The sequence below is a fragment of the Haliaeetus albicilla genome, chromosome Z, assembly GCF_947461875.1.
Source record: "Haliaeetus albicilla chromosome Z, bHalAlb1.1, whole genome shotgun sequence".
NCBI lineage: Eukaryota > Metazoa > Chordata > Aves > Accipitriformes > Accipitridae > Haliaeetus > Haliaeetus albicilla.
Genome location: NC_091516.1, coordinates 67,676,583 through 67,693,055, shown reverse-complemented (window position 1 = coordinate 67,693,055; position 16,473 = coordinate 67,676,583). Strand labels below are relative to the sequence as shown.

The 16,473-nt window shown below is 37.0% G+C and overlaps 1 protein-coding gene across 10 annotated transcripts in view; it reads left to right on the top strand.

The window, feature by feature from the left end:
- Positions 1 to 16,473, top strand: part of MEF2C (myocyte enhancer factor 2C) — a 141,434-nt gene that overhangs the window by 119,728 nt on the left and 5,233 nt on the right. For 6 of the 10 annotated variants that reach the window (XM_069776410.1, XM_069776405.1, XM_069776406.1 and 3 more), the window contains 3 exons: positions 6,298 to 6,470; positions 8,727 to 8,856; positions 9,712 to 9,847. In XM_069776410.1, coding sequence (XP_069632511.1) covers positions 6,298 to 6,470; positions 8,727 to 8,856; positions 9,712 to 9,847 — 439 coding nt within the window. Of the gene's footprint in view, positions 1 to 6,297; positions 6,471 to 7,743; positions 7,768 to 8,726; positions 8,857 to 9,711; positions 9,848 to 16,473 lie in introns of all 10 variants that reach the window. The other 4 variants (XM_069776403.1, XM_069776407.1, XM_069776402.1 and 1 more) reach the window with 1 other exon arrangement.

The window sequence follows — 16,473 nt, the reverse complement described above, 5'->3', positions numbered from 1 at the left end:
AGAAATAATTTCGACTACTTCATCCATGTAAACAGTTCGTTAAGTTAGCTGGCAGTACTCGACATGAAGATTTGAAGAGGAAGAGTTGGTTTTTAATTCTTTCGTGATGAGGAACATGCCACCAGGACACGGTGGGGGCTGGGAACAGCAGAGGTTCCTGGGGGTGTCAGGGCAAGGCTTCGCAGCCAGGACCCATCCCACTGCCCCAGCCAGGGAGCGGGGCTGGCGAGGGGGCAGCCGCCAGAGCAGACCCAGCCCCAGGCATCAGGCACCTCCGTGGGGATGGGGATGGGATGGGGATGGGGATGGGGATGGGGATGGGGATGGTATAGGGATGGGGATGGGATGTCGGCCCATGGGTGGGGGTCTGGATCAGGCCCCGAGAGGGGAACCCTAAGACTGGTTAGAGGAGTGTTAATGACACGAAACACAAGATTTAGCAGTAAGACCCATACTGGCTCAGTATGTAGGATCTGAGACTAAGTGCTTGAACCAGCCCAGGGACATAGCAAGACTGAAAAATGTGAGCCACAGAACAGAGAAGTCACTTTTTCATAATGTACTGCACATATAAGCAGATCATACACACAGTTTTCCTTGGGAAATTTGATGAGACCATCTACCTCCACTGCAGTGGAAGCAGTGGACACTTGCCTGGTTTCCAAAGTGAGATCTCGCTAGCACCCAGAATCGTGATTTGGGATGCACAGTATAACCTTTAGCTTTGTGTAGTCCTAGTGCAGGTGGCCCTCCATGTACACCTAAATTGCATACAGAATTAGCAGTATTTTAGTGATTCCCAACTACTGTCTTTTTTCCCAGCGCGGGACTACTGTAGTGCCATTAGAGCCCTTTACATAGCTTTAGACTTAAGAGCAAGAATTTCCCATTAACTGTTATACTACCTGCATGGCAAGAATAAGTGAGTCAGAGACAGACCTGGATATCAGCTTAGTCTTATATTGTTGTAGGAATCTCTACCTTTATATTTACATTATTTCTAAATGGTTGTTTTCTAAAACTGTAACAAAGAGGTATTGAGATAGTTTTCTCCTCATTCTCTTCCCATTCGTCCAAATGTCTATGAGTTCACAGCACTTTCAGCCTGTTGCAGTTGAAATAGCAAGTGATATTTCACAAGATGCTTGAGAATTCCTTCACACGAAGTCAGTAGGTTTTACATACCACATCTGTCTGAATTGCCTCCAGTAATTCAGTAAAGAAGGTCCATTAGTGTAATGTTGTGGGAATGGGCAGCTACTTTAACGTAAAGATTTTCTTTTTTCTGGGTGAGCATATCTGCAGATTGGTTTTCTTCTACCGCTTGCAGTTAGTAGAGGTCACATACAGTGAAATGACTGGCATGCAACGTGCGAGTAAGAACCTTCAATTATCTCTTTTAAAAATTATGTGTAGGTGAACACCAGTACAGCTTCCTGGCATTAGTGCTTTATTGTTGGTATCTATTTTGTTTGGATGGTAAACCATAGCTTGTTCCAGCAGTGTGTATGCATTAAAAACAAACAAACAAACAAAAAAAAAAAGTAAGATGTAAGAGAGAAAAGGAACCCTTTCATTGCCTTTTAATTAATTTTAAGAACAATTACCATTCCTCCAGAAAGTTGGAAAATGAACTGAATGAAGAGTGCAAAACTGGATGTAAATTTAGCAAAATTTCTATTACTGCATTGATTCTTTAATATATACATATATTTTGAAGTGGAGGTAAATTATAGCATAGTTGGCTCTCATGCTTATATAGATTCATTCTAAATGTAACATTCTTTTTGAGAGGCTTGGTGGTCAGTCATAATGTCAGTGATATGGGATGTGCATTTAACATAACCCAGCAAGGAGCAGGAATCCTCCATGAAACAGAATGTTCATATTCTTCTTGGAAGAATTATGAGAATTTCCACAACTAAGTGCATACACTTGTTAGAAACTTGGAAGGACCGTCAATATTTCTTGAAACTTTTTCAAGAATTTGAAAGGTCTTTTCCTATTCAAATTAATGGGAGGTAGGCATCCCAGGTTCCTAAAGATATTGTAAATTCTCAACCCATATGGTCACTGAAAAGCATTAGAGTATATGAAAAAGAGATCAAAGAAAGGACATGTAAATTATGTGTCTTGTTCTTTGTTCTTCTAGGACTACCACAGAGGTTTCTTCATTCAGTATATTTTTGTATCTTTGAAATCACGAATTAAAAAGCAACAAGTAGGGACATGACAGGTTCAAAACTTTAAGAAATCAAAATACAAAAATTTTCCAGTTTTTCAAGACTTAAAGACTTTGAGTCGTGACAATGCTGTTCAAGAATGTTGAGAGATACAGAAATAATTTATTCTTTCCTCATTTGTGTTGCCTTAACATGTGGAAAGTTTCCTGGCTTAATGCTCAGTACAGAGTTATTGCCCTAACTCTGAGAATATCAAGAATTGCAACCACTTTGCAACCACTATAACACCAATGACCAAAACTACATGTAAGGTACAGGAGTTACTAATGGGGGGTAAAAGAAGAGAAGTAAACTTTGCTCTTTGTCCTGTCTTGAATAAACTTGTGCCCTACTCGTGCCCTTAAATTCCTAAAATATGGAAGTGACCATTTAAGACAGTAGTACATGAATTTGTAACATAGTTCAAATCATAGTTTTCCATGAGTAAGTGATTATTTTTTTTTAATAATTCTTCTTGACTGACTAACTACTGGTGCACAAAAATAACTTTTCTGGATGTTTTTTAAAAGTGATATTGCAGGGACTAATCATGCAGTCTGTACTTGGACAGAATTCCTTCTAAAGTCAATGGCACTTGTGCCTAAATGCAGAATGTGGGAACATGCCCAAGAAGAGCATTCTATGCTCAGAAAGCATTTGTCTTTATATTCTGCCATTAGTCCAAATACAAAGTCTGGCACTGCATTTCATGACACGTGCTGCTCCACTAGTTCTGTCTAGAAACAGGCTTTTTTCTGTATAAAATATTTTTACCCTTTCAAGTCAGTATAACAAACAACACGAGGAAAAATAATTTTCTCTGAAAACTTCTTGAATTGAAAATGCTCTAAATTTACAAATTCTGACATATGCCCTTTAAAACTTGTGTATCTACTGTTTTTATTTTCATTATACATTACAAGTTATATCTGTAATGTTTAAAAATGTTCTATTCCAGAAAAAATATGGCTTTTAACCAAATAAAAATGTAAAGCCAACTTGCTCTAAAATCCATCTGTTTTTCATTTTCCTATAATCTATAATCAGGAAATCCATTCATACATGACATATAATTTTTGCGCTTTCAAGTGGATAGTGGAATGCAATGTTCTGCATACAGTCACATCTAAATTGATAATTGTCCAGGCAGAGTGTAATTTTAAAGTATAGGATGAAGGAAAGTTTAATTTGTATATTAGAAGTCTTATACATTTTTTTGCCTCTGAATGTAAATGAGGCCATTCTCTTCAGTGGATTTGTCTGAAGGTGGGACAGCTGCCTCAGAGCAGGCCACAGCTTTCTGAGTAAAGAGGATACGGCTTAAAGAGCTGCTTTAAATGCAGACTCTTCTTAACTGTAAACCACATGCATGCATTCATCACTGATTTTCAAATGATGGGTTTCTGTATCATTGGTTTAAGGTCCACAGCCTTACATTCCTGAATCCGCATTATACCAAAAGAATAACAATTTGGTGGCTGGAAAGAGGAATGGTTATTATATGGCTCCAAAATGCTAGCTGGCATAATATGCCATGAACAGCAGAAATCTACTGGTAAAGAGAAGATTGCAGTAGTTCTTAAAAATAATTTGATGTTCTAAAAATATAAATGTAAGAAATGTTATCACTGTTCAAAATATTTTACATCAGTAGGTAAATAATATAGAGGTCAGACAAAAGTTTCTGAAGAGTAAAGTTTTATACAGATGTATTGTTTCTCTTAACTTTTAATAGTAAATTATACTAAGTAAATCTGACGTAGAAAATGGGAGTTCTTTCTTGTAAAGGTTTCTGTTCTCAAAAAATCACGACTATTGAAAGAAACATACAGGTCACAGTGCATGCTGTTTCATTAAATATCTTAGGTTGTGTATCATAGAACTAAAAAAGACATACTGCTTCTTCAAACAGCTTCATTTTCACTCTCTGAGCAAATGCTTGTCATACAACAGATTTCACAAGGCAGTTTTACTTCCTGTTGGTAAAATAGCTCCTGTATGAAACCAACACCAGAGAAACTCTACTTTTGCTTCAGTTTCTTCTCTTGATCCCTTCTCCATGTCATTAGTTTTTCAGTATTCAGTTTGTAAAAGATCAACTTTTAAAAGGCACTGTAGTTTCTAGAAGGAAATATTGTTGTGTATTCAAAATGCCCCTTCTGATTTCACCGCCTCTAGTAACACATAGCATTAATTAGAGCACAATATGTAGCAAATCCATGTTGAGAGCAGTTGTTCATTTAAAAAAAAAGCCTACTGACACAAAATGGAAAATTCTTCACAGTGTTCTGCTATTTTAGCTTGATAAGTGTAAAATACACTTTTTTCATTAACTCATTTTATCTCACTGACTGTAAGATATTATTAAGGAAATAAACAACAAGATTAACTATGAAAAATATTTTAATACAAAATCTCTGAAGTGATCTGAGTGCTTCTAAGTTTTCATCTTAATTCCTTTTCACAAAGGCTTGGGAGATTACCATAAAAAGCATGAGAAAAAAACAAGCCAGGCCAGACCAGTGACTAAAGGTACCCCACAAACATGGAAGTCGAGCCTTTTGTGATACTTTTCCTGTGTTCTAAGCCTAGTGTTCACAGTTCAGAGTCTTCCAGAGCCTGAAGGGGTGTTTTTGTGTTTAATAGCCTTTGACAGATTTTTTTTTTCCGTGGATTTGCTGATCTGATAAATACAATTAGCTGATGTGCTTGCGGATTAAAAACTTGCGTTAAAGTTAGTCATGCTTGGACACACTTCATTATCCTAACCAGAAGATAGGTTCACCGTCAGGTACTGTCATTTTTATGCCCACCTCATAGACTTTGTCAAATTCAGTTCCATAATCCATTTCTGTCCTTTAGGGCTGTAAATCCCATTTCACGTGTGAAAAAAAGTGAGATACGGAGTTCTTCGCTGACTTTGGGACTACAGAGGAAATTTGAAGGTGCAGGGCTTCCAACTCAGAGGGCTCTGCCACACTCGCTAGCTCATCTTCCCACACTGTTTCTAGGTTCTGTGTCGCAGCTTGCAAGCTGTGAACAAAAGATTAGCATGGAACAGAAAGTCTCCCCTAGCATTTGTTTTCTCAGTACTTATCCGTGAAAGTTGTCTCTTTCTTTACTAGTTTTTATGCTATTCCCTCTCTACAACCGGGCAGTTTCTCTGTCTCTCTTGAGCCTGTGCAGAGAGAATTTCAATGCTACACCACAAAGTCATTTCTTTCCCCAGACGCTGTGTGGGTAAGAGGTGAAATTAGGCAGATGAAATAAGAAGGTCTCATTTTAGTGGAATGGTAGGTCGGTAACCTTATGGATATACAGTTGTCAGTACTACATGGTGAGAGAAGGAAACCCTTTTCTGAAAAAGGCAAATGAAGCATTTGCCTGTCAGAATTGTTCTGGGGCCTGGAGAAAGCAGCAGAGAGATGAAGATGAAAGATACAGTGGTATTTTCCAAATAAGGTTATGCTCTTGCTCCCATTGACTTTAGTGTTGACAGAATCAGGTCCAAAAAGTGTGGTGAAAGAGAGCCAAAAACATTTAAGAATCTTCCTAGTCCTCCCCCTGCCTTTTCTGGAAATTATAGCCTTGCTATACTCATCCTTTGTTTAAAAACAAAACAAAATCATGACCTGGAAAGGGCTGAGTCAGGCAAGGCAGAATCCTCTCTAGTTGTCGAGAAAACACAGCATAGCTTTGACATTTTTTTAAGCCATAAGTTTGTCTGACTTTCCCGATTCACTTGTAAGGCAAATGTTAGATCTTGGCTGCTTTTAAGTGCACAGTATATTGTGCTGTATACCACAGTGCTGTAAACAGAGTCATATAATCGAGTTAATTTCAGCACATCACTGAGATGTTGGCTGCCATGAGAAAAAGCATTTTAGACTACTTGTTCCAAATATGGCATGTGTTGTATTTTTCTATAAAGGTACATTACATGACACAGGTGTTTACCTTGCTTTGTTTTATTTGCCATTTTTAGTGTTCAGTCTTAGGAAATACATTAGAGTTTATAATCCTTCTCTCTCTTTTTTCTTTTCGTTTTTTTTCTTTTTTTTTTTCACCTAAACAGGGAATGGATATGGCAACCCCCGCAACTCACCAGGTCTGCTGGTCTCACCTGGCAACTTGAACAAGAATATGCAAGCAAAATCTCCGCCTCCAATGAATTTGGGAATGAACAACCGTAAACCAGATCTCCGTGTGCTTATTCCACCTGGCAGCAAGAATACAATGCCATCAGTGGTAATGCATTTTCAAAGATTCTTTTATCTCCTTCAGATAATAGATGTTTAGGAATTTCAAGGCCTGCTCCAGCAACTAGTATCAGCTGAATAACTTTCCATGTTCTTGCTTGTTTGGTCTTTCTGTCCAACCTTAAGGCTTGACATCGAGCTGAGGATGTAGGCAGAGCCTGTTCAATTGCTTTTATGAAGTCATATTTACTTCCTCCCTTTTTTCTATTGAGTTGCAAAATAGGAACTGTGTCCTGCACAGTCTAAACTTCTGCACTCTCTTTCCTAGTAGCTGGAAGAGCCTTTCCTGGATTTGTTATGAAGGCTGAATTTAACCCTGAGTATTCCTAACCTACTATGTTTTCCTTAAATATTTAGCCACACAGACTCTCAGCAGATAGCAGATTAACTACAATTAAACTAATGTGAACTCTATCATTGTGAGCTTCAAAGGCCAAATTTTGTAATGATAAGAGGTAGTAAATAGATAGAGCAGGACAAAAAGGAGCATGAAGCTGCTGTATCTCCTGCCAGGATCAATGAAATTTAGGCAGGCTATTATGCTAGAAGGTTAAATCTTGAAGGTGTCGTGTGCGTATCTTGTAGTTCCCTTCCGAAAGTCAGTTAGTGGTTGCAAGTAAATCATTCATGAGTGATTTAACATTAAAAGTGAGCTTAATTTAAAAAGGATCTTGATGCTAAATTTAAGTGACACTATAAACACATTTTTCCATTATGTAACAGACACTATTAAAACAACTTCTAAATTAGTTACTTGAGCTTGACACATAATAAATTAACTTTGAACATCAAACTAAACCCCCCCATAAGTGTGATGCTGCCTTCTGAGAGGATAAGTAACGAATGGTTTCCTACAGGGCAATGCTCAAAGTTGACCAAGGCAGTGACAAGATGTCTGCATCAAATGATTTATTCCAAGGTCCTTAAAACTGATACTTTCCAAGGGATTCTGTGAATGGTCAGGTCTCCTGAAACTAGGTATAGCAACACAGTCTGCAGCCGCTGGGGCTGTGGAAGAACTAATGACTTCTTAGAGAAAGTTTTGTGCTGAAAACCAGATAGATTGTCCTTGGAGTTGAGACAAACACCCCGTTAGAAGGACAAAGAAGAGATCTATGGAGTGTTATTTTTCCAAACTATGCTCAGACAGTGTTTAATTTGCTGCCCTTATCAGATGAAGCTATTCCCTAGCCTAGAAATCTGAATCCTAGGAAAAATATTTATATTCACTAATTTTTAATGCTCCTTTCCTATGCACTCAGTCTGAGGATGTTGATCTGCTTCTGGTAAGTGGTAGTGATGTTCATCTTAATAACAAGGGAAAGAAAATCAGTTATTTTGTATGATTGATACTTCTGTAGGTGAGGTGTTGGTTGAAATAAAATGGAAAACTTTACCATAACTATTTCGTGAACTAAAAGGTCATCATAATTTTTGAAATACAGCAATATGGAAGGCCAGGTGCAGCTGTTGCACATATTCAAATTATGCATGCTAGAATAAAGCTTTCTTGTTGCTGGTGCTTCGAGAGCATGTGAACTTGTGCTGTTGCAGATGGTGCAGCCTTATGACATTTTTTTTGGTGGCTCTCTGGCCATTTTATCCAGCCACTCACAGGACTAGCGTTCTTTAGTGCAATTTTTACAGTGCCACATCTAGTGCCTCGGAGTTAAAGATAAGGGCGTAACTGCTGTGCTACCTAACACTTTTGGAGTTTGTTCATTGCAAAAAAACGAAGTAGTCAGAGCACCATCTGCTGGTAAGAGTTCAGGGTTCAGCAATCTCGGGGTGCCCCCCACTTTCAAAGCACAATAAAATCCAGTAGGGCTAGGTTTGGGGCTTTTTTCTTTTGCTTTTTGTTTTCCTTTTTTTTTTTTTTGCCTTTTTTTTTGTTTGGTTTTTTCCCCATTTGAGTGAAAAGGAAAACAATGGGTATAGAGTTTACATATTTCATTAGTTTTTCACACGATCTGTTCTTCTACCCACAATAAAAGCAATCTTAGTTGTTACTAGTTCAGTTACCTAGGAGATACTGATGTAATGGGTTACTATGGTGACAACTGGTCTCTTGAAGGCTTGTAAATGATAGGGTTGGCAGAGTTCATAAAAGCCACATGTTAAATGATTAATTTCTAGAAATTTGTATCACCCTGTATTTCTCATGCAGACAACATACCCAGAAAGCTAATACACTCAACTGACTTAAAACTAGTCAATAATATGTTTATTTTACTTACTTTAAAAGAATCAGAGGATAAATAACTCCCAGTCTGCTCAGTCATTGGCTACTCCAGTGGTTTCCGTAGCAACTCCTACTCTACCAGGGCAAGGGATGGGAGGATACCCATCAGCCATCTCAACAACATATGGTACTGGTAAGTATGGGTGCAAGATGTAAAGGGTGGGGGAGGGAGCAAGATGCTGACAAATGTCTATCAGCTTACTAAGGAATTAGCTAATGTTTGTTGGGAGAAATCAAAAAATTCATAGCTGATATGCTTTTGCCCTGCGTTTACTTATTCTGTATCTGTCACTAACTTGAGACAGACCTGTTTTGTTCTAATGGAACACTGCTTTGAGAGCTTTCCTCCATTGACTTCGTTAAAGAACATAACTTAAAAGACATTTCTTAATCCTCTTAATTCCACAGGTAATTTCATGTAGCTGAGTGCACCTTCCTGAAGTCATAAGGGTAGTGGGAGCAAACAGCTTCACTGGCTTCAAAACAGAGTTCAGTAACTTTGTGGGCTATCACATAGTTACCTGCGAAAGACTAGAATTGAAGCCTCAAGAGGTCCTTTCCAGTTCTGTATAGAGCATGCTGGCATACAGATCCAATGCTCTTAGAGAAGACATGCGTTGTTCAGGCACAGGCTGCCGGTTAGGTTCTGCAAGGAAGACCGTAACCAAAATGTTATGGTTTTCAAGTCTTTGACTCTGAGAATGCATTTGTAATTATGGTGGGTATACAGGCTGAGAATGCTTTGAATCTTCTGGATCCAGAAAAGCCCTGCTAAATTATAGAATAATTATTAGTGCATTATTTGCTCCCAAGTTAATGAGTTGAGGGAAGAGGAAGGTATACTTTTTCTGCTGCAACTTAATGTAATTGGTGTAATTAAAATTAAAAGGCTTATAAAGTGACACGTGAAAATTATGATGCTAGTTATTGTTTAATTGCTTCCTCTTAAATTCTCTTTAATTATTGTCTTTTCTGTTCTCAAATCTAGAATATTCTCTGAGTAGTGCAGATATATCATCTCTTTCTGGATTTAATACAGCCAGTGCTCTTCATCTTGGTTCTGTGACTGGCTGGCAACAGCAACACCTACATAACATGCCACCATCTGCCCTCAGTCAGTTGGGGTAAGTAGTGTTTTCTTTATTTTATTGTTCTACAGTGACTTCAGTCTACCCAGTAATCCCAAATCTGAAATACATCAAGACAACATACCAGTACATATTCACTATGTGTAAGAGTTCCATTTCCCAAAACTGGAACTATGTATTTCATGAGAAGTTTTTTGGGTAGCTACAATGAAATATTCTGTGTCCATGACGTTTTCTCAGTAGTGTAGTAAAGACTACTGTTCCTGTTTTATGCTGTATTTCTTTAAATAGCATTTTATTTCACTCCTAAAGACCAAACTAAACACTTGCATTGTGTTGTTGCTGTATTTTGCCATTTATGCTTTTTATTTCCAGTTACTATAGCACAAACATTTACAGTAAACTTGAAAAATTTCTAAATATTTTTAATCAAGTAAGCGTGACATAATGATTTGACCTGAGATTAAGCCTTAACCTTATATGATAATCACATACTCCTTTCTGCTCAGCTCTGACATTGAAGTTTAATTTCTTTGGCAATGTTTTCTACAAGCAAATAACATAATTAGGCCTAAGAACTGTAAGCCCACAAAACTCACTGTGATTTGCCGGTGTTGAGGAGGATAGGTATCCGTGCCCTCTAGTGGCTAATTTCAAGACATTTATTCAAGGGTGATGAAGCACACTGCCAAATCATTTCAGGATTTTTAAAAGTGTGAAAATTCACACAGGGAAATCACCTAATGCATTCTTGAAAAAAGCAGCCTATTGGCTTATTGAAGTGAACTTTAAGAGTATGAGTTTCAAAAAAACTGGTATCTGCAATTTCTGTTGATAAGACCATAGGCATTCACCAGCACATCACACATACCCTAAGGTATGGCTAGACACGTTTGAATTGTAAAAGTTTTCATTAAAAAAATAGAAGCTGAAAACAGCTGGAGTGTATTTATGAGGAGAAATTTAATTCACATGCATTTGAAAAGTAAACTCCTTTTTTTCTTTTTTTTGGGGGGGGTGGGGTGGGTGGAGAAAGAGGTAGTGCACATATGCGCTAGTTTTTTTGCAAGATAGTTGCCATAATGTGAAACTAGTTAATACTATAAATGTGGCTTAAATTTCAAAATTCTCCTTCTAATTTATCTGACCACTTTTTGTAACTTACTGTAATTTCTTTACCATATATAGATGGTTTGGGTTTTTTTAACGACCACTATACAAGTGTTTCAGAGGAAATGAAAATTTTTTAAACCTCATTTCTATATAAATAAGCATATATAGATACAAACTACATAAAAACGTACAACTGAAATAGTTGCTGTGCTAGAAAAAATAGTCCTAATACCTTTCTCTTACACTTCTTCTATATTCTTTTTGAGTTTGCACTGTTTCTGGGGCAACATTCAGGCTAACTGTATAACTAAAGACATAAAGTCTCAAATAAATTTGAAAACTCACATGTTAGATATCAATGTATAACCTTACAATAAGCTGATTGTTTTCAGTGGTGTACCAAAGAATGTAATAAGGCTATTTGGTTAACCAAACAAGTATAAATTAAATCCTAAACTAACTACATGCCTTTTCATATATGTCACACATGGTCATCTGTTTCTAATTCATATCACAGAATGTCGAAGTGTAATGGCTGTGGCTGGTGGAATACATTCTGAGCTGCTACTTTTATTATTATTCTTTCAGTGATTTTTAAATGAATTCAGCTATGAAAGGTGCTTCACTGACAGTTCTGGAGAAATCTTCTATCTCTGCAGACAATCATAAGCATGTCTTTATTTTATTTTAGTCACCGAGCTCTACATGCAAAAGCACCTGTGCTAACTTTTGGATTATCTGAAAAACTTGAAATTATACAGAACATATTCAGTCCATGTCAGCCTGAGCTAGAATTTGAAGGAAGATTAAAACAATCACACAAAATTATAGCCATCCCTGGGTATTTGAGAAAATACATCTAGAAAGGGTTTGACAACCCAAATCCCTGTGCTGAGTGAGGTCATAACACTGGAAAGATTTGGCAACTGTGAGATGTTTGTTGGTGACAGGAGGCTGTAAAGACCTGTGAGAAAGCAGTTACTGGAAGAGACATCCTAGTTCTCCAGCAGGTTTTGTTTCTCACCGAAGCCTAAAGAGGAAAACCAGCCCTGCTTCATCAATTCATGGCAGAAGAATATGGTTAGTAATAGAATAGGGTATGGCTAGACATATTAGCCTGCTCCAGATAAGTCCTCAACAATTTCAGCAGCACTGTCAGAACCATCTCTAAGATAATTGGAGAAGACCTCTACAGCCTAACTCTTAACTTTTCATCTTGACTCTGCAATTAGCAACCTTACTAGTGCCAGTGGGCTTGAGGGCAAATACCAGAGGACATGGGAGCAGTTTGCTTTCCCTGTCTGCCCAGCTTTTGGCCTTTTGCTGAGCCTCGTTAATAGGATAACGATGTAGAATCTGTCTTGATATGATTGAGACATTAAAACAAGTCAGACTTTTCAACTTTTTAGGTTAAAACCAAAATAGTACTTTCATGGTGTCTTCTTTAGGTCTACATCTGGAAAAAAATACGCACAAATTCTGTTGAAAATCAATCCCTCCCAAAAGTTTGGAATTTTGTCTGAATGTTGCTGCAGTGTCTCTTACAGAGAGGGTTACTGCTTATTTAACATGGACCAAAGAGTCTACCAGAAGTTAATTGCTGCCAACCAGAAGGGAAGTCCATTCCAAACTTCAAAACAAATGATCTAAATTTTTTAAGCACAAGTCCATTATATGGAAAATGTTCTCTTTCATCTGTATTTCCCAGTCTAAGAGAGAATCTTTTCTTCCTTAAGTATCATCCACAGGTGAAATTTTGGCTTTCGGAATATATAAATGGAAACATAGAAACAATATTTCATCTGAAGAATCTTCAGTATAGATAATTGTTAATGTAAAAGAAGTTTCTCCAAACTTCCACCCACCTGAACAGAAAATTGTCCAAATTCTTGCATACTGTTGACTTGTTCTGTGATTCTTGCATAGCAAGCTTATTACTTAGCAACAATTAATTTTTATTAGGTAATAGTGATAGCTAGATATGGGCAGATATTCTCCATTGAACCGTTTTTACTGAAAAATTTAGATGAAGTGGCATCATGTTCTGTGAATTTGTATCAGTTCTGCCAGCTTTCTTGTTTTGAACAAAAGCCTTGTATATTTAGGATTGAGCCTTTTTTTTCTTATGCCACCATTGTAAATAAGATGTTCCAGTGATTCAGGTTCATATTATTCTTCATTTAGAAATTTCTTTTTAAAGTATAGACCTTAACATGTGAGAGTTAATCAAAATATATTGACACAGAAATTCTTATTCTGCTTTTACATTGATCAAAACCCATGAAAAATCAACTTTGCTTTTAACTAAAAGAAAAACAGAGGGAAGGGAGGAAGGTTGCATTGCTAGCGAGTGACAAATATCATCTATTCTCCTAGTTACAGACTAGCACATAACTAAAGTTACCTAACTAAATTTTGCAGTGAATTTTCAATGGTTCCTTATATATATTTATGGGGAAAAAATATATGAAGTGAGGAAGTAAACTAATTTAGAGAAGCAAGTGTGGGCATAAAAGAAAAGGTATGTGAGGCTCTTTCTTCCTTCAATAGACCACTTTCTTCCTCTGTAAAAACCTGTCTGGTGCATGTTCATGTCCTCACTCATCACCTACTCAGACCTGCACTTCTATCTGTGCATGCTGAGCTTCCATAGCAGCTGGAGATTTGAATAGATGGAGACACACACAGAACTGATCTCACTGGCATCAGCAAGGACTAAACCTACTTGTGAGCTCGTTGCATCCTGACTCACTTCCCACCTCTTACACAGCAGAGCTGTGTAGTTGTTCACTGTTGAACCCAGATAGGAACTAGCATTTCTCCCATGTGGCTGTTGTATTCTAAATAAACATCACATTTTCACTATATTGGTCTCAATAGGAACTGCTGTGTAAAATTAGAACATTAATTTTCTTCATTGTCCCCATACAATGAAATGTTTTCATACAATATATGGAAAAAGGTGATTGCGTCAACATGAGTGGACTGCATGGCACTTATTGAGTGCTTGTAATTATACACAATCCTTTGAAGTAATGCGCTTTATATTCTCTGTGGATCTTCCATATTCAAACCCTGTTTGTTTTCCAGTGAACTTAGTGTAGGTTGCAAATTATGAGAATTGGGCATGCCTGGACCAATATCACATAATTATATGAAGCAACAGTATAAACTGTACATTGATAGTTAACAATGCAAACAGCTGTTTCTACACTCACACACACACATATACAAAAAGAAATCATTTTGCAGCAGACAGAATTCTCATTTCTTATAATACAGCTTCTATTCTAAATAGAGGTCAGTCCTCTGTTTAGAATACGGGTCTAAAGACTGCCCCTAAATAAATACTCTTTCACCATTCACATCTGTGTGTAACAGTAAGTTTCCATTTTAATTGACCATTTTAGCTTACATAAGATTCTCGTAAAATGTTTCAGAAAATTTTAATGAAATAATGTAAATTATAGCCATCAAAAACAGATATTAAAATTCAGGAATAGTTTTAGCAGGAAAAGACTATATTTTAAAAGTAAAAAAATTTGAATGATGACTCAAAAAAATTGCTTTAATTTATTTATATTGTTTTAAACCTCAAAAATTAATTCCTGACCTGCCAAAATTACTTCTTAACATTTTTCAATTTACAAAAAAGTGTTCAAAATGCAGATCAACCTGTAGCATATTTGAAACTGCCATAAATTTGTATGCCAGGTATTTACATAACCCTGCTGATGAATCACAAGGAATCTAAAGAAAAGTCTGTAGACATATATTCTCTTACTCGCTTCTGAAACACTATGAAAAAAGCAACACTGAGTATAGCAGTACTAGTTCTATTTCATTGAAAATGCAGCTTATCCCTCTAGATTTGTTCCTTTCGGGGCTGTCACACAATAGAATGCAAGTATATCCCGTGTGAACAAATTTTGCTGAATATGGTTGTTTTTAACTAGCACGGGTTTTTTAGCTGTCCCTCGCTTTGCAAAGAGACATGTCATCTGCTCATAGCAAACACTTCTAAATCAAATCCCCAGGCTCCACCATCCTTTATTATGGGACTTTCAGGTTTAGTTATAAGCTTGGCATCTAAAATCATATGTAATCTTATCATACACGCTAAACTGGCAGCCTGTTTTCCCAGGTGAAGTCCTAGCATCTCCTGAGCAACTGAAAAATAAAGTCACTGGAAATGAAAAGCAAAAAAAAAAAAACAAACAAAAAAACCAAACCCAAACCCAAACCCCAGGAATGTATTTTTGATTCTTGTTGGATTCTTTTCAACAAGTTTTCAGGAAAAGAGCGGAATATTTCACTACATTGGAATGATGAAGTCTGGTATTTACAGTTTCTTATATATGTGTTAATGTAATAGATACAAAAGCAAAGAAAACATCCTCTTTGCCAAAAAAAAAAAAAAAAAAAAAGCCTAGATTTGCCGCTTTGAGGGCTATTACTCACAAACTCTGTGACTTATGACAGGGATCACTGCAAATTTGGCACATTCATCTGTATAGGAATGAAGGGTAGATAAAAGCAATTGGAGGTAGAACATCCTGTTTTCTCTGTTTTCTAACAAGATCTATCCATTATTAAAGCCTGCAATAATTTCTGATAAAAACAGCTCATATCATTCAATAGTGAAGCCATTTAGTCCCATTTTAAATCTGTCAGAAGAAAAGAGAGCAACATGTTGTCTTTCGTCAAAGTTGTAGTAAATGTTGCTTAAGTAAAGCTCAACTCCCAGTTGATAAGATATCAGGAAAAGTGGCATATTTCAATAAGCGAAAAGACCACATCTAAACTTAATTGTTTCTTCTACATGCTTAAAAATTACTTCCAAATGTCAACATTTCTTCTGCTTGCAGTAAAAATGCCTGCACATCCCTTTGGTTTTAAAACCTTAAGAGGCCAAGCAGTCTGTTGCCCCTTCAGTCCTTTCTACTGCCTTCAGTCTCCCCCTGTATAAATAAACAGTCATGAGTCGAAACATTGAAACTGTCTCTGGGGTTAGGCATTAACTTCAGCCTAGCAAATGGTCCCTGAAGTGAAACGTAATGGGAATCGCATGTTGAGAAATCTATTTTCATAACGAAGAGAAAAGTCAGGTTTTACCAGGAGGTGGTGCTTTTGTACAAAACATCCTGCAGATGCAAGTGATCTCATTTCTCCCATAAAGCGCATTCTCAGTATTCACTCTCCTCCCTGCCTGTTTCAGCTTTCCACTGCCACTACCCACCCACAAAAATGCACAGAAATAAAATTATTTTAAAATAGTTATATAGCTTGCCTTTGAAAAAAATTTAGCATAGCAGTTTCTCTTGATGCTAGGAGCATCCTATGAGCTGGGCTCTCCTACAGGCAAACAGTACAGTCCTCTCACATCTTCTACTATTCTTCAGCTTCTCTTTGGTAGTTTATTCAAAAGCATTCTGGACTGAGTTATAAATTCATAGATTTAAACTGGAAAATCATACCTAAATCCTTGCCTGCCTGTGGTATTTTATTAATGTCAGCCCTAGGACCTGTAATTTCAGCCCTATTCTGAA